We start from the raw sequence: 22,930 nt of genomic DNA, 5'->3' as shown, positions 1-22,930 counted from the left end.
AATGACAAATATTTTAAAATATATATAATACTAAATGAAACTAAGCTCAAAGAACAATTAATGTGAAACCGAAAACTGGTTGCAAATGCATTGAACTAACCTCAAATAATATTTAACGGGAAATCGAAAACTTGATGCAAATGCAAATATTAAACTAATCTAAAAAAGTAATTAATAGGAAATCGGACTATGGATACAACTGCATTAAACTAACCTCAAAGAATAATTAACGGAAAATCAAAACTTTGATGCAAATACATCGAATTAACATAAAAAAAAAAATTGTCATGAAATCGAAAACTGGTTGGAAATGCATTGAACTAACCCTCAATGATTAAATTAGTGAGAAATCGGAAACTGAAGGCAACTGCATTGAATTAACATCAAAGAAAATTTAACTATAAATTGGGAACATGATGCAAATGCGTAGAACTAATTTTAAAAAATAATTAATGGGAAATCGGAAATCAAATGCAACTGCATTGAACTAATCTCAAAAAATAAACTGGATGCAAATGCATTGAACTAACCTCAATAATTAATTAATGAAAAATCGGAAATTGTATGCAAATTCATTGAACTAATCTCAAACAATTATTAATGAGAATCGGAAACTAGATGCAAATGCAACATTATCGCGAATAATAAACGAGAAATAAAAAAATGGATGCAAATGCATTAAAATAATCTCAAAGAATAATTAACGTGAAATCGGAAATTGGATGCAAATGCATTGAACTAATCTCGAAGAACAATTAATAGGAAATTGGCCAGATGCAAATACATTGAACTAACCGCATTGAACTAACCTCAAAAAATAAATAACGGGAAATCGGAAACTAGATGCAACTGCATTGAACTAACATCAAAAAATAAACAACGAAAATGAAAATAAAAAACTGGATGCAAATGCATTAAACTAACCTCAAAACATAGTTGTGTTATATGTTGTGGGAATGTCTTGATAAGCATAGTTTTGTATTTAAAATAATGTTTATTTGATCTCTTTTCGTATGATTGGGAGCGCTTTGCTATTCAAGTAGCTTCAATATGAACTTCGCTTTAAGCAATATCACAAAACTTCAATCAAACTTCTATTATTAAACAACAAAATGAAGTTGAAGGATTTTATCGATCAAGGGTGATTTTTTTTTTTTTTTTTAATAATGGATAGTGGGATTTCCACATTATAAGAAATTTAGATGAGTGATCATTATAATATTCATATATAATAGTTCTGCACATATAGTTGCAAATATTTTTCAGAATAATTAACATAACATCACACGTTCGTAGATAATTTTTGAAGATCCCACATAGTGAGTCATGTATAATTTAAAAAATAATTAACGGGAAATCGGGAACTGGATAAATTTTTATGATCCCACATAGTAAATCAAATATAATTTATTTTTATGTCATGTTTTTTTGATGATCCCACATAGTTGATATTACACACCACATTAGATAATTAAAAGGAAATCGGAAACTGGATTATGGATTCAAATACATTGAACTGAGCTCAAAAAGTAATTAACAAAAAATTATAAACTTTATGCAAATACAATAAACCGAGCTCAAAAAGTAATTAACTAATTAAAAATCGAAAACTACATTAAACTTACGTCAGAGAATAACTAAAGAGAAATTAGAAATTGAATGCAAATTCTTAAAAAATATTTAACGGGAAATTGGAAATGATATGCAAATACATCAAACAACATTCAAATAATAATTAACAGAAAATCGAAAACTGGTTGCAAATGTATTTAACTAATATAACAAAATAATTAACAAAAAATAAAAAAAATAGAATGCAACTGCGTTGAACTAACATCATAGAATAATTGACAGGAAACAGAAACTAGATTCAAATGCATTGAAATAACCTCAAAGAATAGTTAACGAAAAATCAGAAACCATATGTAATTGCATCGAACTAACATCAAAGCATAAATAATCAAAAACTATATGCATATATATTGAACTAACCTCAAAGAGTTATTAACGGGAAGTCAGAAATTGTATGCAAATGCAATGAACTAATCTCAAAGACTAATTAACGAAACATTGAGAAATGGATGCAACTACACTGCACTAATCTCAACGAATAATTAATAGGAAATCATAAATTTGATGCAACTACATTGAACTAACCTTAAAAAATAATTAACGGAAAATCGGAAACTTGATGCAAATGCATTGAACTAACCTCAAAGAACAATTAACTATAAATAAAAAATTGGATGCAACTACATTGAGCTAACCTCAAAGAATAATTAATGGAAAATCAGAAATTAGATGCAACTGCATTAAACTAACTAAAATAAAATATTAACTAATGATAAATTAGAAATTAGATGCAATATCTTGAAGAGTATTTAACGGAAAATCAGAAACTTGATACAAATGCATTGAAACAACCTCAAATAATAGTTAACTAGAAATTAGAATCGGATGTAACTGGTCGAACTAACTTCAAAGCATAAATAACAATAAATTTGAAACTAGATGCAAATGCATTGAACACCGAACTAACCTCTACAAATAATTAACTGTAAATCAGAAACTGGATGCAAATGTATCGAACTAATTTGAAATAGTAATTAATGAGAAATTGGAACCTGGATGGAAATGCAATTAACTAATCTCAAAAACGAATTAATAGAACATCGAAAACTGGATGCAACTACACTAAATTAACCTTAATGAATAACTAACGAGAAATCTTAAACTTGATGCAACTGCACTGAATTAACCTCAAATAATAATTAATGGAAAATCGAAAACTTGATGCAACTGCATTGAACTAACCTCAAAGAATAATTAATGGAAAACATAAACTAGATGCAATAACTACATTGAACTAACCTCAATAAATAATTAATAAAAATCGAAAACTTTATGCAAATACATTAAACTAACCTCGAAACATAGTTGTATTATTTGTAGGGAGAATATAATGTCTCAACAAGTATAGTTTTGTATTTTAAATAGTGTTTATCATAATTCTTTTATTATGATTGAGAGTGTCTTGCTATTCAAGTAGTTTCAATATCATTTTCACCACATTGAGCATTCTCATAAAACTTCAATCAAACTTCAATTATTAAACCTAACAACTAAAAGAAGTTGATAGGTTTTATCAAGGTTTGATGTTTTATTTTTATTGAGAGTGGTGCAAAAAATTTGAATGAGTGATTAATATAATTTTTATATATATCTCATAGCTCCACATATTTGCTAATATTTTGTAGAATTATTTAATATAACGGCACCCGTTCGTAGGACGGGTTCGAAAACTAGTTTAAAAAATTGGTAGACCGACTAGGTGGGGCTAGGCGGCCTCTAGGCAGTTTAGTCAAGTTTTTTTTTTTTTTTTAATGATTAAATGTCGAAAATTAAAGGCCCGTGTCGGCTTGAGATTTGAATGAGTTTAAAAGACTAAAATCTAATGTAAATTATATGTCACTATAACAAATAATACGTTTTTATATAAAGTTGATATTTTTCAACTATTACACATTTTTGTAATAAGTATCTTTGTCTGTGTTTATTTTTTGAGTTATGATAAATGATTTTATTCATTTTTTGTAGTATAGGTGTGTATTACTATAGATATTAGGAAAAAAAAAAGCTGCCCGCTGCCAATCCGTCCGTCTAATAAAATATAAAAACTAGGCGCTAGGCACTCTCCCACCGCCGACTCATCGCTTTTAGCGTTTTTTAACAACTTGCTCATGCTTAAACAACGACACTCACAGACTGCTTTTCTAGTATACTGCATAGCAGTGGCTAGTGGGGGCGTGAGCGGAGAGGGAGAGAGAGGAGGGCGTGAATATTGGAGAGTGGAGAGGGAGAGGGAGACAAAAAGAAGAAAAATGAAGACAAAAACAAACCAAATCACATTTTGGCTACATACCCCCATCGGCCGATAACGTTTGCTCCGCTCAATTGATAAGTTTAATAGTTTTGGACAGAGTCTACTTATTTGTTAATGTGAAAATCATTATTTGCAAAAATCCACCCCAATAATATGGTGTGGCATTTCATTTTGATTGATATTTTTTATTCTTCAATAACCTCTATTCGTCGAAGCATATCCAATTTAATCATGTCTATAACATGTTATTGTAATGGAAAGAGCTAAAAGACCAGCTGATCAGACTTCCAGTGGTATATAGAGCATATCATGATCTCACCTAGAAAGTACTCATTTAATTCATTAACCTTTGCTCGTTTTCAAAATTAGAATCACTATTTAGTTTTAAATTAGCCATATGGGTTGCTAAATGTCATATAACACCTCCAAACCCTGTTGTGATTTGTTTGAGAACCATCACTATCTATGGCCGATTGAGTGGCCGACAGGGCCCCTCCGCATTCTATTATCTCTGGCTCTCTGCTGGGCGTGCGATGAATAAGCCTTGCGAGTTTTTCTTTACACGTGCTAAAATGTGCTATACCAACATTTCAGCCGAGTGAAGAAAGCACCATCTGCGTTGTTGGTTTGGTTGATTTGGGTCGAACAGTTTGTGAGGGCTTCTGATTTTCAGTGGCTTTACCCAGAGCAGGTTATGGGTTATGGGTTATGTGTCAAATTCCCACCCTTTGACCCTTCTGGTTGGAATTATTGAACACGTCCTTTTATTTATATATATATTAGAAAATAAGTTTGATTCATTATCGTGAATCGTGACTTTTGAGGACACCATGCGTCCACGACGCCTGCCAGATTATTCCACCCAATTACGATAAACCCGCCAAACCACACGTGTCAATCATCCACCGGTTTAAAACAAGACACCGTTAATCCCTACAACCGTCGATTCGTTCCAACCGCCTTTAGAAAACGACTAAATATACCTACTAAATCCACGTGGTCAAATCTCATTCGTCAATCTTCAAACATTCCATTTCAAAATTCAATAAATTGAAAACTCTCTTCATATTTTTTTCCTCTACCTCAAAACTCCATTTCATCTCTTCGATTTCGTCGCCCCAGATCTATTTTTCTCTTCTTCTCCGTTTCAATTTCTTACTTCAAATTCGAATAGATCCTTCAATTGTCTCTTTATAGACATAAATATCTTCTTAAGCTGACAATAATTTTGGTTTCAGATCTAAATCTCAGATCTATTTTATTATTCAATTCATCTTCTCAGATTCATATACATATATTGATAAGTTTGTTCTGGCTACTTGTTTTTCTCGTAACCAGATTACGGATGGAGTTTGTGGTTGACTCAAGTTCTGGTTTGCTGATTCAATGGCTCTACTTCAATTAGATCTCCATATTCAGATTCTTAATTGATTTTTGATTGTAGAGCTCAATCTCTTAATGATTCTGGTTGGCTTTTTCATTGGTAATCAGATTTCTATTGGAGTTATGAATTGGTGATTTGATGAAGGAGGCTTAATTGGTTTGATTGTTCTGTTTATATATTCATCAAACAGATCTTAGAGTCACTTTCTGTTCTGAACAAGTATTTTGATTGTAGAACATGCTCGGTTCCTCAAGAGCGGCATCTGAGGAAGATGAAGATGATTAGCGAAAGTGGAGCTCCGCCTTATTTTAACAATTACCTCTTCTTCTTTTCTTCCCGTTTTTTTTTGCAGGTTCTGATATTGTTTTGGTTCGTTTTCGTTTTGTCGGATGAGTATTGGAAGATTTTGATGTGATATGGAATCTGGAGATGAAGGTTGATTATACTGGTAAGAATGTAAAATAGATGAAAAAGAGAATGGTGCAAAGACCTGAATTGTCAAGGCAATGTATCAAACTCTTCTATGTCATCTATGGCCTTTGCCATGTCGGGTGAGCTCGCTTGGCAGGTCAAAAAACCATAATAAAAATTTATCTTTTTGGTTTTCAGAGGAGGTTGCACCGGAATTTAGCCGGGGACCTACCTCTGGGTGTGTGCGTGTTTGCTGCCTCTTTCTTTTCATGGTTTCTTCATATTGGTCAGTAGTTAATTGCCAATTAACCACCAAGCACACAGACAAATCACAACACTCTTACCCAACGTTGTTCTTCGAATCATACCGCGGCTTGCAAGGTACATAGTTAAACTTTATCAAATTTCTACAAACTGATCTGCTTAATTGATTCCAGATGATTAATTGTTAAGTTTCACTTTGTTTTGCATGATTAATTGGTTCAAGTTCATTAAGGACTAGTTTCCATTACATTCAAGAAGCATACGTCCCTGATTCCAACTTCATCTCGTGAGGCATTATGGCTCATGAATGGTTTAATGGTTTCAATATATTTTTCCTTTCATCTCTTTAATATTCTATGGTACTGTGTCTGCCTATGTTTTTATTTGAGAGTTGTAATTGTAGTTTATTTTGGTCTAGAAAATTGTTGTTCTCCTGAAGAAGGCTTAGTTGAACATGGGAATATTAGTGTATATTACTATATAGCTTAGGTCAATTGGGGTGGTGGATTTGGTTTTATAATGGAGTTGTGAAATGTTGGATTGTAGATTGCAATGCCTGGCTCCTCCTTTTTTTATGTTGTGCTGGCTATGGAAGAGCGGCAGTAAATGGATGAAGATGTGTTCTTCCCACCAACTAAGAATAAATTTTGGGTTTGTATAGTGTTTGTGTATTTTTTCCTCTTTTGCAGATGGTGCAGTATGTAGATTTTACTGGAATTTGCTAGTGAGACATTGGTTTTTTTTGCTGAAAGTGTCATTCCTTCTGTCAGAATTTGCTAGTTCATGGAGAATCTGACGAGACCTTTGGCAACTTGGATATAGTTCAAGAAATCCATTATGTGTTACTGGTTTTTTGCTTCTCAAGACGATGAAGGGCTGATTGTGCTGGTAAGAGTGTAATTGATGTAAAGAGATCGGTGCAAAGACCTTAATGGTGAAGGCAATGTATCGAATACTCTTTGTCATCTACGACCTTTGCCATGTCAGGTGCGCTTGCATGGCAGGTCAAAAATCATAATAAAATTTTCCTTTTCGGTTTCGGAGGAGGTCGCACCGGATTTTGCCGGGGACCTGCCTCTGGAGTGTGTGCTTGCTCCTTTATATTGCTCGTAGACAACTGCTAATGCATTCGGATCGATGACCTAACACTCACATGCACAAGGCGAACAATTGGAAATATCACTAGACATCCCAACACTTACAAGCAAGCACATGGCGAACAATTGGAATTTCCTCCAGACATATTTGAGGCATATTACAACTTGCAAGGTACATGATTAACTCCACCAATTTTCTTAATTGAGGTTTGCATTTACCTTCCATAAGATATGCATGCAAAGCCTCGTTAGGGGATGATTCACACCGGAGTTAGCCTGGAGCTTCTCCTGCTGTGTTGCCTGTATTTCATGTCATACTTCATTTAGTCATGTATAGGTAACTGCCTCTTAGTTAACTGCTAGTCAATTCAGAACAATGAATTAACACCAATAAGCAGAAGCGTACATTTGGATCTCTCTCACAACCAATAATCTGTGAATCCTACGGCAACATGGTTAGCTTTTGCAATTACTGCTTAATTGATTTATGCATTTATCCAAAAAAAAAAAAAGTCTGCGGTACTCAATGCAACCCGGTTTCTTTATTAGTATTATGATGCATGAGAGGCTTAAAAATTAAGTGTCAGCCATTCGCTTAATGTTTCATGGTCCTCTTCAATGTGAAGTTTGGACAACCGAAATAGTTTTTGTAAGAAATCTGTATATTGCTAGTAGATGACGTTTTCCACTCGGTATCAGCACGAAACATCATAGATTATCTGCACATGGATATTATTTTTGGGCTTATAGCAGTGGTGTGTTGACATAGGCTGTATCTAATTATTAATCCGGTCCAACCTGGATTTTGAGTCCCTGCAATGATAAAATTGGATTTGTCATTCATGTTACTATGTGGGATGAGCACTGAACAAAAAATTAGCCTAATCCAACATGGCCTGGCCCGATTAGCACCCAGATTATATTGCATTGGGCAGATAAAATTCCTTGAATAGTGTCTTAGGTTACTAATTGATGTGTTGTTACTATTTTGTATTGTCATGTTAACTGTTTACTAATTGATGTGTTGTTACTATTTTGTATTGTCATGTTAACTGTTTGACTGTTTATGAATAAAGTTATATTGTGGATTTAGAAGAGATGGGTAATTTGTTGGATATTTATGTAAAGCTTGTGTATTGTAGTTCTGATGATTTTGTACTAGTTTTAGGAAGTTGGATGTCTCTGGCAATTGTCCAAAGTGTAAAATATATGGGTAGTAGATTAGATATTATGGTGGGATGGGTTGGAGCACCTTTGGCGAATGAGTGAGCTCCGGTTCAAATTATGGAATTGCATGTCTATCTGAAGGCCGAGTTGGTTTTGGGTCAAGACATGAAAGAATGCAGGGGAGGAGTTTAAAGAGGCTGGACGTGCTATTTTTTACAGCGAAAGAACTTGTTGATTTTCTAGCTTTTTAAAAGGTAACTAATCGTTCTTTGCTTTTGAGTTTTTCATTTCAGATTTTGTACTTATCTGTTTGTTGAACCTGTGTCCACCCTTGTTTTGAACAGTAAATCATTGATTCCCTTACCTAGTTATTATTCAAATCCCCATTTTTGCACCCACACCCATTTTCTTATTACAGAGTTCTCCCTTTAGCTTAACTGTTGTGTAATGTGTCTATCTGTAGGTTATGTGGGATAGTGGAGCAGCTCGAGTGCATTGTGGTGTGGAGTTTTGAAATATGGCTTATTACAAGAATTTGATTGTGAAATTGTCATTGTGAAGTTTTCAAGGGGCAAAGCTGTTGCAGCTGTTGAGTTCACGTACATGGTTACTAGTTTTGGCGCAATACATAAGAAAATGCAGGGAATGAATTGAAAGAGGCTATACATGCTATCTGTTACAGCACCATTGACTTTCCAGCTTAAGAGAAGGTAACTTTTCTTTGTTTGCTTTTCATTTTCAGATTTATCAACTTTCTTTTAGTAGAATCTGTAACCACCGTTGCTATTTCACCTGTTTGAGTGACAGTAATTTCATTGATTTCTATATTACAATATTGAAAGACCATGTTACAATCATTTCCAATCTAGATAGCTCTTCTTTTAGCTTCATTTAGTAATTATTGTTTAATATGCATGTTTCTGTAGGTTATGCAAGATAGTGGAGCAGCTTGACCATCTGGTGTTGTGTTTTGATTTACTTGGCTTCTTACAAGATTTTGATGGTAAAATTCTCGTTGTGAAGTTCTTAAAGCTGATACATTTCCTTGCGTGCTATTGTCTTTTGCTACTTGAGGAGAATTAAATTTGAATTTAAGTCATTATCACCAATCTGTTGTTTATTGTAGAACGCAAGTTGTGATTATCTGCATGGATTTAATGGTCCGAACTAATGCGGAGATGTACAAGAGATCATCACTACTGTAAATGTGTTGCGGTCACGGCTTTGTCATCAGGTAGCTTGAATGGCAGTTTTAGCCATATTAAGATTTCAATTTGAGTGTTTGTGGTGGTTTGTAAGGATTTGACTGGGATCTGGCTTTGTCATCAGGTAGCTTGAATGGCAGTTTTAGCCATATTAAGATTTCAATTTGAGTGTTTATGGTGGTTTGTAAGGATTTGACTGGGATCTGCCATCTGTGTCTGGACTCATTCCAATGTTAAACATGAGCTTTACAATCATGCCAGGTGCGAGCTCCCTCCAGTGACATCAGTGTCTGGACTCATTCCCATGTTATCATGAGCTATACTGGAGGCTTTGTCTTACTCTTAAAGGTGCATATTGTCTTCTCTTATTCATTATGAGTTGTGACACGAGGCACCGTCTTATACAGTTACAGGTCATGTAGGAATATTGTTTGGGCATGACAAAATATTGTGGCTCACAAGCAAAATTGTGGGGGAAGCTGTGTATTCAAATGTTTTCCCGGGTGATCCCTGTTAATGGTCCAGAACTTATTATGCTACCTACTTGTTCAGAGTTACCTTGGTCTTTTGGCACATTTTTGACAAGAAGATTAGTGATTTGCCTTGGTTATTTGATTTATTTGATGTTACTGAATTTTAATGATGCAATATGCTGGTACTCATGTAGGGAGCAAAAGATGTAATAGTTGGGAACTGGAGTATGTAATACCTTTACGGTTGCTTCATAAAAATGGTTACAATTGCCTGTATTTTTGGTTTCGGACACTGCTGATTCAGCAGAAAGGGGAACTGAAAAGACTAGGTAGAATTGGCCTGCAGCCTGTTGTAAGGTTGACACTGGCGTCACTTGTTACTAAAGATTGCGGTGAAAAATGGTTGAAAAGGCCGAAATGCAATACCATCAGTTTGCCCAGAAGTTGTGGCGGTGCAATCTGTTACCAACTCATTTTGCCGATAACCTGTAGTGCGGATGGAGTTTCATTTCAGGATGTTTGTTATTTAGACGGTTTGCTTCTTCCTCAATTTTGCCCTTGCTAGTAATCTATGTAGCCTGGTAGAAATAGTATTCACGTTATCGGAGGTGACTACTGGCATTGTTGTTAAATTCAGTTCTTTTTAACCTTGCACTGATTTTTGTCGTTAAGTAACTTTACACATGGTATTTACTTTCACGTGTTGCCTCGTCTTCTAACTAGTTTTGTTAGTTGGAAGAGAAGCGTACGCATTTTGCTGTGATCTATATTGAAATGCCCACAAGTTTCAAATTAGTTTTTTCAATGCAACTTGCTGGTCAAACTTTGATTGTGGGTTTTGGTTCCCTAGCCTTTCTGAATTTTTTAGTAGAAGTTGGCAAGGGAGGAAAAAGAGGTTTTGTAATTGCATATACTTAATAGTGCTTCTTCAGTAGTGAGATGGGAGCTTTAAAAGTGTTTTGTTCGATTTGTCTTTGATAAATATAAAAATCAACGTATTAATTTTTATTACCCTCTTGTGCATTAAATAATAATGAATTAATGTCTTTATATATAAAAATAAATATAAAATAATAGTTGCCTGTTTTGCCAAAAAAATAAAAATAAAATATTGGGTTTTATTTTCATTTGAAAGCAAAGTGGCAGTTTAGTATTATTGCTCTTTGGAAGAAGAGAAGAGAATATGTTTTTGAATGAAGAAAAAGAACTGTACGTTACTACATTTTGTTGGGGTGGAAAGTTGGTAAGAATCTTGGGTAGGTTTATAGGGTGACTATATTTTGTGGGGTGGGAAGTTTTTGAAAATCTTGAAAGGTCTTTATACAAAAGTGCTTTAGTTTGAAGGTTATGCTCTCGACGCTTTTGTTGAGAACAAGTTGGACAGCTGTTTTCTTCGTCTTGGTTCGACTCGACTAATAATTGCGTATCTTACGTTGAAAGTATGGATGAAATTATAAGCTCAAAATGAATGAAATCATAAGCTCAAAATGGTCAAGAGCGCCCAAAATCTATGCTTTTGGGAGGTTGATGGTTCAAATCCATCTGATTTCTCATTATTTTTCACGAGATTATAGAAAGATAGGTTGAAAAATCCTAATTTTCCATGGGAGAATCCTAATTGGCTCATCTAGTGGGGATAATGGTTGTTAACCCTAGAAAGATTTCTCAGTATTTTTTATTTAATGAAGTAAACATGAGATTATAGAAAGACCAAAACAGCGAACGGATATTTTGGTTCCAACACCAGACTAGAAAGCATATCCTCCCCATTCCCCAACCATTTTCGTGGGCATCCTTTTCAGTATCCACACAAATGCTTAGTACAAAATATTTCGATATATTCCGATATTTGAGAATATCTATCTATATTTCAAAAAAAGATATATAAATATCACGATATGTTTAGAGATATATACGACTATAAATATTAGTGATATTTCAACGATATTTGTGATATTTAGAGATATTTTGCAATATTTAGAGATATTTTGTATATATAATAATTTTATTTAATATTTACTATTATATTTCAAATAAATATAAATAATGTATCATGATATATCAAAAAATATCTACAATATCCATAATATTTTTTGATATTTTGGATATATCTACGATATTTGCATGTGAAATAATGTCAAATATCTCCAAAGAGGGGGATATATCCACGATACATATCTAGAAATTGAATATCGATAAATACCCATATCCTGATATTTTGTACTATGCACAAATGTACCTCAACACTTAGTTGTCCACTATAGCATGATCTGATCTGAGTTCTTTCTGCATGGAGCTACAACTTGATTTGGGAGAGAAAGATAATAAAAGAAAGTTGCATCTACTACTGCGTGATTTGAGAAAGACGCCCCACACGACTTCCAATGCAGGGCATGCAACTCCGGGTACAACTGGATTAGGGACGAAAAGACATAAAAGAAACTTAAATTCATTTGTAATTTGCCAAGCGGGTTTCTTAAATTGGCACGTCCAACAAACAGAACTTTGCTAGCATAGTGGCCTACGAAGAGAAACAGAATCCCCTGAAACTTGGTTAATCTCAACTTGTGTCAACCGTTTACATGTAATAGGTCTACCTCCAAGAAGAGTGAGAGAGTGCAATACCCTTCAAATATCAAGTGTTCTAATTTAAAAAATGTTACAACTAAACAATGTTACAGTATCAACAAGCCAATTCTTTTGGAATGAAGTTCAGGTTATGAAAACCGATCCCCAAAACTATGGATGTTTGCATATACATTGAACAAGACGAGAAGGGCTGTTGCATGTAACAAAAAATATATTTGCACCGAAACTGTAAACTTGCATTTTCTTTCTATAAACATAATAAGTCAATATACTCCCTAATAGAAATTATTGTATAGCAAAAATGTCTTTAGATTTTGTATCTTCTTGATATCACCTTCCCTCTACAGCTTTGGATAGAGATGGAGTAGGGGTACCATCCGAGACACCAGCACGTGCACGAGGAGAAGGATGAGCACCATCTTGAGCTGACCAGTGCTCCTGGAAACATGTATCAATATAGTTTCAAATTAGGATGATAAGAGAAATCATGCTCTAATGAGACTTCACACTACTTTTAAAGGTCTTTCACCCCATGATGCATTTTCCTATGTCTTTCATTTTTTATCTTTCCTCTACTGTATGTCTAACACCAAGAATTCGGTAAAGAAGAAATTGTGTATTGCACTGGAAAAGTAGTAATGGTGATTTGAAACATACTGAAACATCCTTGTCAATTTCAAACGTTAAAGTCAATTGATACTTATGAGTAATAGGTAAAAACTTAAAATGCCGAATTGCCTCCATCATTTTGTGCATTTGAGAATACGTCAACAATATGATTACATGGTCTATGCGTTGAAAAGACGATCTGCACAACAATTATTTGAACCACTAAGATAAAAAGGCAGACAAGCTCTGATGCTAATATCTTAGTACTCTTCTAATCTGATACTCAAATATGATCAAAATGTGGCAAGGAGTCTGACAAGGGAAACGTACCATTCCTTAAATTACAAAAATTTAAAGGCCAACGTTCCTGCATGTTGATTTGAACGCTGACATTACTCCCTCCTTCTCCCTCCCCCTCCTCCAACCCAATAATAATAATAATAATAATAATAATAATATCCCCTTAATGACATTGACATGTAACAAGGACATCTCATTTGGTGAAAATTTACTGTGGAACACACCATCGGTCCCTAACTTGATGAAACATGATGACACTCTTGTACAGTGACACAGTGTGGTGTTCAATTTGTCTAAAGCTTTTAGGGGTTCACTTTGTCTAAATCTTAAAACAGATGCTGAAAACCAATGCTGGTGACTAGATTGATAGACCACCCCATGTCACTGAACCTCAGTAACATGCTGACATTCCTCACTGGTGTGGTGTACTCACCATCAAGGAGTTTGTAGCTAAGTATATGACCAAATAGGGGTGTCAATTTGTCTAAAACTTCAAGCAGATGCTCAGGTGACTATATAGACCTCACCGTGTCACTGAACCTTACTCAGTCGGTGTGAAGAACAAGTCCACTTTTAGATGTTTTAAAGAATTTAAAAGCAGCAAAGCTGTATACCGTATCCCTATAGTATCTAGTCCTCACAGTAGCTGCTACAGGTAATAGAGACAAAGCAAGTAATGTGTCTTCCAAAACACTTACGACAGCATATATCCATGTTGAGTAAATCAGTAAGTCATCTTACAGAGCGGAAGGGGAACTCATCTGCGTCAAGCATGTGTACGACTTGCCCCATCTTTGGCCGCTTACTAGCATTCCAATCTATACAACGGAGGCAAACCAGAAGTATACGCTTCAGTGCTCTTGGTGAGGGATGAACCTCAATCCGAGGATCCAGCACCTCTTCACTGCGTCGATTTGCTACCATCATTTTGAACCAATCAACCAAGTTCACCTGCCAACATCTAACATATGTTAGTGAGAGCCAATTTAGGCTGTATCACTTGAAATGGGGTGGGAGATAAAGAAGAAATTCTGTAACCTCTACCGCTGGCCTAGCATAATCAACTGGTCTCCTTCCTGAGATAATTTCCATGAGTAGAACTCCAAAACTATAGACATCACTGCCTTCAGTAAGCCTACCCGAACTTACATATTCAGGTGCTACATAACTGCAGTTAGAGAATATAATTTCGTAAATGAGGGAAAACAGTAAAGAAGTAAAGACAATCCAAACGCAGAGCTAGCCAACTAATAATGAAGATGTGTTTCATGATGTCCAAGAAAGAACTTACCCGAACGTCCCCATTACACGAGTGGTCACGTAGCTTGCATCAGATCCCAATAGTTTAGCCAGCCCAAAGTCCGAAACCTTTGGCTTCCACTTTTTGTCCAGGAGAATGTTACTAGATTTGATGTCGCGATGCACAACCTTGGGTTCTAATCCTTCATGCAAATACGCCAAGCTGTGAGCAAAAAAATGTCATCTTAGAAGTAAGGGTTCCACAATTCGTTTCACACATATTTGTAAATAACAATCACCATCACTGTAAAGGAGTTAGAACCTTATGCCTACTTGGTTATTCAACTCTATATACAGTTATAATTCTATAAACTATCAGGGAACACATCCTATCCACTTCTGCCAAGGTGCGCTTATGGCGTCAAAGGAAGAGAAGAGCAATGTCACAAAAAGCAAAAGCCAAAGAGCAATGAACTGAGAAGTACCTTGGTGTACCATTTTTATAAGGTAGTGTTAGAAGAGCACACCTGGAGGCTGGATCTCCTAGTTGAAAAGGTGAGGAAGAGAGCTTCTAGCTGGGCAAGTAGATTTCTTTCTTTTCAAGCTAGGATTGTTCTAACAGCATCACAATACATAATGTTAGAGTTCTAAGGGACATCTCCCGAGGGGCGCCGCATGGTTTCTTTTGTCATGTGGCGGGTGGTCCATTGGGGGTTCAGGGGCAGTGCCCACGACCCGAATATTTTAGTCAATTTTCTATTATTGTATACTCTATTATTTTCTTACATATATTAAAGTAATACAAGGCTGAAACTAACCAAGGCTGTATCTGATAAAATTGTTGTTTTGTACCATGAAACTTCCACGTTTTTATCACTTTAGGCCATGAACTTTTTTTTCGAATGATTTAAGCCACAAACTTTATTGAAAGTTTCACTTTGGAACACCATTGCTATTTATGTCTATGTGTACAAACAAGTGCCTATATGTACTAACGAAAGCTGACGTGGTGCCTATCCAATTAACCACGTAGACACATTTTGTAACAGAATAGTAACGATGGCCCAAAGTGAAACTTTCAATAAAGTTTATGGCCTAAATCATTCGAAAAAATAGTTCATGGTCTAAAGTGATAAATACGTGAAAATTTATGGTACAAAACATCAATTTTATCAGCTGTATCTTTTTTTTATCTCCAAACTTCTTCTCCATTAATAATAAAACAATTTTACTCAGAATATGAGCATAGAGAGATGTTCTTTTTTTTTTTGGATTTCTACAGCCACTACAAAGCAATGTGATGGGACACTGAGGAAATTTTTCAGGGAAGGCCACCTCAACTCAAGGAAGGCAGTTACTATCACATGGATGACTTTCTGCAAGCCTGTGGAGAAGGTAAGTTTTAGTTTGAGGAAAATGAGGAGGCTAACATGGGCACACATGGACCTTCTCATGAAATTGGCATGGTCCTTAAACAGGGAGGGTTCTTTCTCTAGCTTTATGAATAACAATTTCAAAACAAAAAATGGTTAAGTCCTGCAGTATCACTGCACACAGAGGTTCCTCTATTTGGCCTGGATTAAAAGAGGCTCTGGCCTTGGTACCGACACACACTAGGTGAGGCATTGGTAATGAGACAAAACAGATGTGTGGAGAGACAACTGGTCTGAGGTGTCCACTTAACAAAGACTAAGCCTAGCCACAACATATCTCAAACAATGCAAAACTAAGCTTGATGAAATTCGGCAGCAAGGGTAACGGAACATACGACCTCAGATGAAATTATTGTTAAGCATTGCAGGCATAGAGCTGAGGTTCCTGTGGTTCGGATGAAGGACCACCAATGGCAAGTTCTCACTGGGCAGTGAATTTGAGAGCACTAGGAAGAAGGCAACTAGACCGGGGCGGACTAAAGTCATTTGGAGAAGGGAAATACATTCCAGGCTGAGAGGTTTAGGCTTAGCTTGGAAAATTTTGGAGTATATGATACAGTGAGAAGCATGTGTCACCAGATAGTAACAGTAGATGATAGAAACAGATAAACATTTTTGGGACTGCCCTTCAGCATGGACCGATGTTCATCGCTTGCAGAGCTGTTCCTTGTGCATTTTGATTTCTAAAACATGCAACAATATAAAAGTCGAATTCATGCAACAATTTAAAATTTGGATTCATTGTGCTGCAGAATTGTCTAAAGTTATAATGCACAACAACAACTGTAACAACCTAGTACTGCACAATTGAATGTAACACCTAGGTGGAACCCCCAAAAGATCCCAACATATTGGTATGCAAATGGTCCCCTCCAACACCAAAATTAACAATATGATAGTGAAGAGTAACCCAGGACCAGCTGGGATTGGACTCATTTATAGAAATCACTTGGACAGGTCCTTGGAGCCTTGGTCAAGGGACTACACAGCACAACCAGCTATCTATCTGAATGCTTTGCAACAATATATATAAGGATTAAAGTTGGTAGTAAAGCAAGGCCAGAGCAGCAATGTATGAAAAGAGTCAGACTCAAAATCAGTGGTTCATTGTTTTGGTAGAATTTGCATCTCATCAAGCATGGGACATAGGTGGTTGAAAGCTACTGCCAGTGCCTCCCTTCAACACGTAGTCATTACTTCTTCATGGAGGGAGGTCAACTTCTCACCTGATGCTTTATCTAATCAAGGAATCCTTTTAGGTCTTATTCGGAGGCCTACATTTCTCTGTAAAGTGGAGGACACACGTACATTACCTACTTTAGATCAGGAAGGTATAGATTTGGAGGTGTTCTTTAATCTCGTTCATGAAGCCTAGTTAGTGAGCAAAAAAACAAAATAACAATGGTACTTACTAACAAGAATACCATGCAATATTATGTTTATAACTAAGTTACGAAGGGTCAAGTAGATTTGTGAGTACTGGAGTCATTTGAGTAACTGAGAAACCACAGTTTTCAAAACATGTTCTTAAGCCTTAACTAATACCGTTTATGCAGCTATTGGACAACAAGTAAAGTACTTTTATTTTTGTAATTTGACAATAATGCTTTTCTTTACGGAGTTCCTTGTTGAACAAATCAACCACGGTGGCCATTTCTCGATTATTATGTTCCAATGATGGTTCATGCATTAAGATCAAAAGGGTCACATGGAAGTGATTCAGCTCCTGACACATACGACAACCATGAGAGAGAAAGAGAGAAAATATTGTATCTTAGATTCATATCGAGATTGAGTTATCGACTTATTTACTGATTTTGCAATAACAATGTACAGAGGTTTTTTATTTCTGAGTTTCATTTACTCACCCTTTTGCTGTTCCTGTGGCGATCTTCATCCGAACATCCCAAGTCAGAGGGCTTGAAGGTCCAACATCACCGTGCAACCACTGCTCCAGATTACCATTGTCTACATATTCATATACTAGCATCCTGAATGGCCAATGTGCACGCCTTAATAAAATATTATGAAGACGTACATAGAAACAAATATTAGGCCCAGAGTGGACGGAGAAATTACCTTTGAACACCTTCCACACAGTACCCAACTAAACCAACCAGGTTCTTATGCCTTACTTTACCAATGGCTTCGACTTCCACCTTGAATTCCTGTTCAGCCTGACCTCTACAAATCCACATTGTTGAAGGGAAAACATAAGAACAACAAATTTAGAGTAGAAACCAGGTCAGTGTTGTCCTTGATGCTTTAAGTAAACAGAGTCATTGTTTTTCCAGAATTTTAAATAAGATACTCGAAAAACTATGATTTCAAAAGCAGTACTATTTATCAATAAGAATACAGCCTGGCAACGCAAACAAGATACCTGAATCCTTGTTGCAGGTACATACCCTCACTTTCTGCGATATTAAACTAGCGTTCATTATATTTTAGGTAGAAAGGTTAACAGATGTTGAGAAGCCATTATCCTGATTGTTACAAAAACATGTCATCACCCTTGATTTAACTCATCCAATGAAGATACATAGTCCTACATTTTCATTGAACTCGGACCAACTAATACAAGTGTGAAGTGTACTCCATTCTCTTCTATGGATTCCGACAATCAAAACAAATTAACAACAATGAAATCATTGTAATGGCAGTATTATTCATTGCACATCATTGTAATGGTAGTGTTACTGTGAAGAAGAGGTCATCTCCACATTTAAAATGCCAATCCATCCCAAAGTTGTGTCAATGAGGCATGCTAATGTCCTATCATATAAAAAAATTGCCCTTTGTCCGGGGAAAGTTAAAAGCAGGGCATCTCAAATAACTTTTGTTTTGAAAGGGTACGGTGGTACCATTCTTCTCTGCCATTAGAATTCCTTAATTCCTTTATAGTGAATTATAAGCCATAGAATTTCAAAGTAAAGGGCATTTGGCCCCACCCAAAAAACCAGATGCTGGAATCCAACACAACAAAAAGAGAAATGAATAGTACCCCCACAAACCTACCGACAATTCTAATTCAATTTTTCAACACTAGACAAAATCATAACTATTAACTCAACATTATTATTCAAAGAAAGCAACAACAACAATATTATATTTAACCATTAACAATAAACAAACATATAATAATAATAATAAGTTAAACAACACTCACTTATTATTGAAAAGATTTTTGACTGCAATCACCGAACAATCCGGCATAACTCCTCTATAAACAACACCATACCCACCTTCTCCGATCACACTCTCGTTAGCAAATCCACTTGTTGCAATCTCAAGCTCTTTATAACTGTACCACCTTCCCCACCCTAACGAAACATCTTGTGAAGAAACTGAACATGAACTCTTTAAACTCTTCAAACTCCCACTTCCACCTGATACATTATTGCTCCCTACTTTTTCATCAACTCCATTCTCTTTCTCTTTCATTACATCTACTTCCTTCTCTAACTGATGATCATGGTGATCACCACCACCTTTTATTTCTGTTATCTCTTTCGTGACCAATGGAACAAAAGTTGTAGTTCTAGTACTAGTACTATTGTTCTTTGCAAGAACTTTACGCTTTCGTTTATAAACACATAACACAAGAACCATAACGGAAATGAATATGAAACTACATACTACAACTGTTATAACTACGTAAAGTTTCTCGTCACCAGCCATTGTTTCTTACTTGCAAGTAAGAGAGAAAGAAAGAAAAGTTATACGAGAATCAAAATGAGGACATGGATTACTTGGGGGAAAAGTGGCAAGTATGAGTGTGTGCATGTGTGAATGTGGGTGAGTATTTAAAATGGTGATGGTTAAAGTAGGAGATGACTTGTTGTTATTTAGGTAGGGAGTTGAGTAGTATTTACGGGAAATGCCACTGTTGGTTTTAATTTGTTTTGACTTTTTGAAAAGTAGGTTCAGCTAATTTACGTTACGCGTGTGAGTGATTGAGAGGTTTTCGTATTCATTTCATTTTCGTCAGTCGTCAGTGTGGGCCCCCATGGGATTGAAGAAAATTGCTGGCTTGAAGTAATCGCCAAATTAAGACTCACAAATCAAATGGATGTAGACTGTAGAGCGTGGCAAGACGAATGAGAGAAATCAAGTACCTTATTAAGTACTGGGCAGTTGAATTGCCTGTGGACTCTGGATTGTTATCAAGAAAAAAAAAATGTCTGGACTCAGAATACTGACTTTGGTTATCATTACACGATTGAAGAGAATTCTTTATGCATGCAGTAACAGTGGTGCATTTAAGAAAGCTTTGCATATGAAGCAAACATGTCAATTACTCACTTAGGTCACTCACTGAAACAATTAGCTGGGATGTAAATGAAAGTACCTACTCACTTTCAAAGTAGGGATATTTATGGAATAATGGCCGGACGTTGAAGTAGAGTTGGCCAAATCAATTATTATGTTTTATTCCAAAATCTAGTACCCCTGCTGCACCGGTACGCAGGATTCTAGTCTATTTTTCTTTTTTAAGTATTATTTTTAGTAACCAGCTATTTAAATTTAATGACATTTAATTAAAAGAGCAAAAATGTAATTTATATTTTATTTTAATTTAGATTAGATTTCGGTTTACATTTACTTTACATTAACCATTTCAACATGACAAAATTTATTATCAGTCTTCTTACTCCCCTAACTTCATTTAATACAACTATCCACCGTCGATCGCATTTCCTTGTTAATTAAATCAATTTCAATTTCAATTCGCGGTTATTGGTAAAAAGTTTATCTTACATTCTTGCACACTATCAACCTTTACAATAACAATAAGGTTAGTAAACTGGTTCCTCACCTGAAAGAAATCCTCAACTGAAAGAAAGATTTTTGAAACGTGTTTGTAATTCAATTTGCAATTTGTGTTATAATGTGTTGAGTTCTTAATTTTGGAGATTCATTCCCATCCCATGAATGACGTATGATATATTCTATATACATGCTTTATGAGAACAAATGGTGCATATAATATATCATTTTAGTGGATGGGGCTGTAAACCCATATTAAGAAAGGAAATTGGTGAAATAACCATTATGGTACTACCCTTTTACCAAGTGGGTGCCAACCCATTTTGTTGGGGGTAAATGGCCGCGCCCCCTTTCTAATGTTTTAAAAGTATTACCATTTAGAGGGTGTAGAACTGTGTAAATTTGTGCTAAAAGTCTCCATTTGTTTTATGTAGTGATCGTACCATGAATCATATCTCCAATGACAACGAAGAATGACTTAGAAATACGTGTTTTGACAGTTTTAGGCGTGACGAAATGGATGAATTAAATATTTCCATGGTGGATAGTGAAAATGATGAAGTTACAGATACCAGAGATACATCCGTCAGTAGGTCAGAGGCTGATAGACTTTATGAAGAAGACAAAATAACTTTTTATTCTTTGCAGTTCAAAACTTTGGAGGAAGCACACAGACTTTATAATGATTATGCCAAGGCAGTGAGCTTTAGTGTTCGTAAGGAAACTTTGAGAGTTCGTAAAAATGGTGATCGTGTTAAGCGGAGATTTTTGTGCTCAGCTGTAGGTGAACGAGATCCAAAACGTCTCATACCGAGGAAACGCAAAAGAGCACCCAAAGCAATCACTCGATTTAAATGTGATGCTCGTTTTGAGGTTGGTTATGATTTCCAAGCAAAGTTATGGATTGTTAAAGATTTTGTTGGAGATTACACACATTCACTCGTGTCGTATCCAAGCTCGATGTTCGGTCGATCACATAGAAAAGTGCCTCAACATGATTTGGAATATGCTAGGACTCTGAATGATGTGGGTATTCGTCATTGCAAAATAATGGATATCTTTGTACATAAAGCTAGAGATTTTTCAAATGTTGGCTTTCTGGAGAAAGACGTATAATAAATTGGGGTATGATAGGAGAATTCGTTGTATTGATAGCGATGCCAACACTTTGCTGGATCACATGGATAACAAGACAAATGCAGATATTTTCTTTCACCATAATTACCAATTAAATGAGAGTAGGCAGCTAGTTCGGCTGTTTTGGGCAGATTCTACCTCACGTATATATTATAGTTGCTTTGGTGATTTGTTGTTGTTTGATTCAACATACAGAAGCAATCAACACAAGATTCCGATTGTAGTGTTTGATGGGATCAACAACCATCAACAGACAGTAATTTTTGGTTTTACATTCATGACAAGTGAGACGGTGGAGTCTTATAAATGGGTATTACAATAATTTATTGATGCAATGTACGGAGAACACCCAAAATCTGTGATTACTGATGGTGACCTAGCGATTAGCAAGGCTTTGATATTGATTCTCCCAAATTCGAAACACTGTTTGTGTTGTTAGCACATCATGAATAATTGCCTTAAGAATGTCCCCAAGCAAGGATTTTTAAAAGCCTTCAACTCAAGGATGCATTTAAAGTGCTCCCGCAATGAATTGAATTTGATAAAAGATGCATGGGAAAAGTTCGTGGAAAATTACAAGGTTGATAAACACAATTGGGTGGGAATGATATACGAAAAAAAAGGAAAAGTGGTCAGAAGCTTATCTCCATGGTTACTTCTTTGCTGGTTGTAAAAGCAACTAGCGGTGCGATAATGTAAATTATGTTATACAACATCATGTGAGGCATCGCATGTGGTTGTTTGATGTTTCTGGGAAATTGGAAATAGCAGTTTCAAATATCCGCAAGAGAGAGCATGAGGAAGAGGTGAAGACTACAACGAGCATGCCTGTTATTGATGCCCATTTAGATGAATATGCAAAACAGGCTGAATCTATCTACACTCGAGCTTGTTTTGATATTTTCATGAAGGAGTTAAAGTAGGAAGCGATGTACACTGTAGAGGGTAGAGAAGATGCGAGTGAGAATG

The 22,930-nt window shown here is 35.6% G+C and overlaps 2 protein-coding genes and 1 long non-coding RNA gene across 15 annotated transcripts; 2 read left to right on the top strand and 1 right to left on the bottom strand.

The window, feature by feature from the left end:
- The first annotated feature begins 4,961 nt into the window (after positions 1-4,961).
- On the top strand, positions 4,962-10,679 carry LOC147514712 (uncharacterized). 11 transcript variants are annotated; one of them, XR_015209437.1, is made up of 9 exons: positions 4,962-5,366; positions 5,502-6,593; positions 6,713-7,211; positions 8,208-8,460; positions 8,670-8,916; positions 9,133-9,209; positions 9,333-9,440; positions 9,536-9,759; positions 10,079-10,679. It is a non-coding gene; the product is annotated as an uncharacterized LOC147514712 (long non-coding RNA). The 11 variants fall into 11 exon arrangements; XR_015209427.1 differs by having other exon boundaries at positions 8,202-8,460; XR_015209442.1 differs by lacking the exon at positions 4,962-5,366 and having other exon boundaries at positions 5,476-6,059; positions 8,202-8,460.
- Positions 10,680-12,506: 1,827 nt separating this feature from the next.
- On the bottom strand, positions 12,507-20,604 carry LOC147514711 (putative receptor-like serine/threonine-protein kinase At4g34500). Of its 3 annotated transcripts, none has more exons than XM_086584847.1 (7): positions 19,224-20,604; positions 18,134-18,238; positions 17,923-18,045; positions 14,674-14,844; positions 14,421-14,550; positions 14,081-14,333; positions 12,507-12,911 (listed from the first exon to the last, which is right to left on the bottom strand). In XM_086584847.1, exons 1-6 carry the CDS (start codon positions 19,733-19,735, stop codon positions 14,115-14,117), a joined length of 1,260 nt encoding a protein of 419 aa, XP_086440973.1. In that variant the 5' UTR covers positions 19,736-20,604; the 3' UTR covers positions 12,507-12,911; positions 14,081-14,114. The 3 variants fall into 3 exon arrangements, with proteins under 3 accessions (XP_086440973.1, XP_086440961.1, XP_086440969.1); XM_086584835.1 differs by having other exon boundaries at positions 14,124-14,333; XM_086584843.1 differs by having other exon boundaries at positions 14,124-14,333; positions 14,427-14,550.
- A 736-nt stretch (positions 20,605-21,340) lies between these two features.
- LOC147514710 (protein FAR1-RELATED SEQUENCE 5-like) lies at positions 21,341-21,940 on the top strand. Its single transcript, XM_086592666.1, has one exon. It carries the CDS (start codon positions 21,341-21,343, stop codon positions 21,938-21,940), a length of 600 nt encoding a protein of 199 aa, XP_086448792.1.
- Positions 21,941-22,930: the final 990 nt, after the last annotated feature.

The sequence above is a fragment of the Coptis chinensis genome, chromosome 2, assembly GCF_015680905.1.
Source record: "Coptis chinensis isolate HL-2020 chromosome 2, ASM1568090v1, whole genome shotgun sequence".
Taxonomy (NCBI): Eukaryota; Viridiplantae; Streptophyta; class Magnoliopsida; order Ranunculales; family Ranunculaceae; genus Coptis; species Coptis chinensis.
The sequence above is the reverse complement of the archived record's forward strand: the minus strand, read 5'-3'. Positions and strand labels throughout refer to the sequence as shown.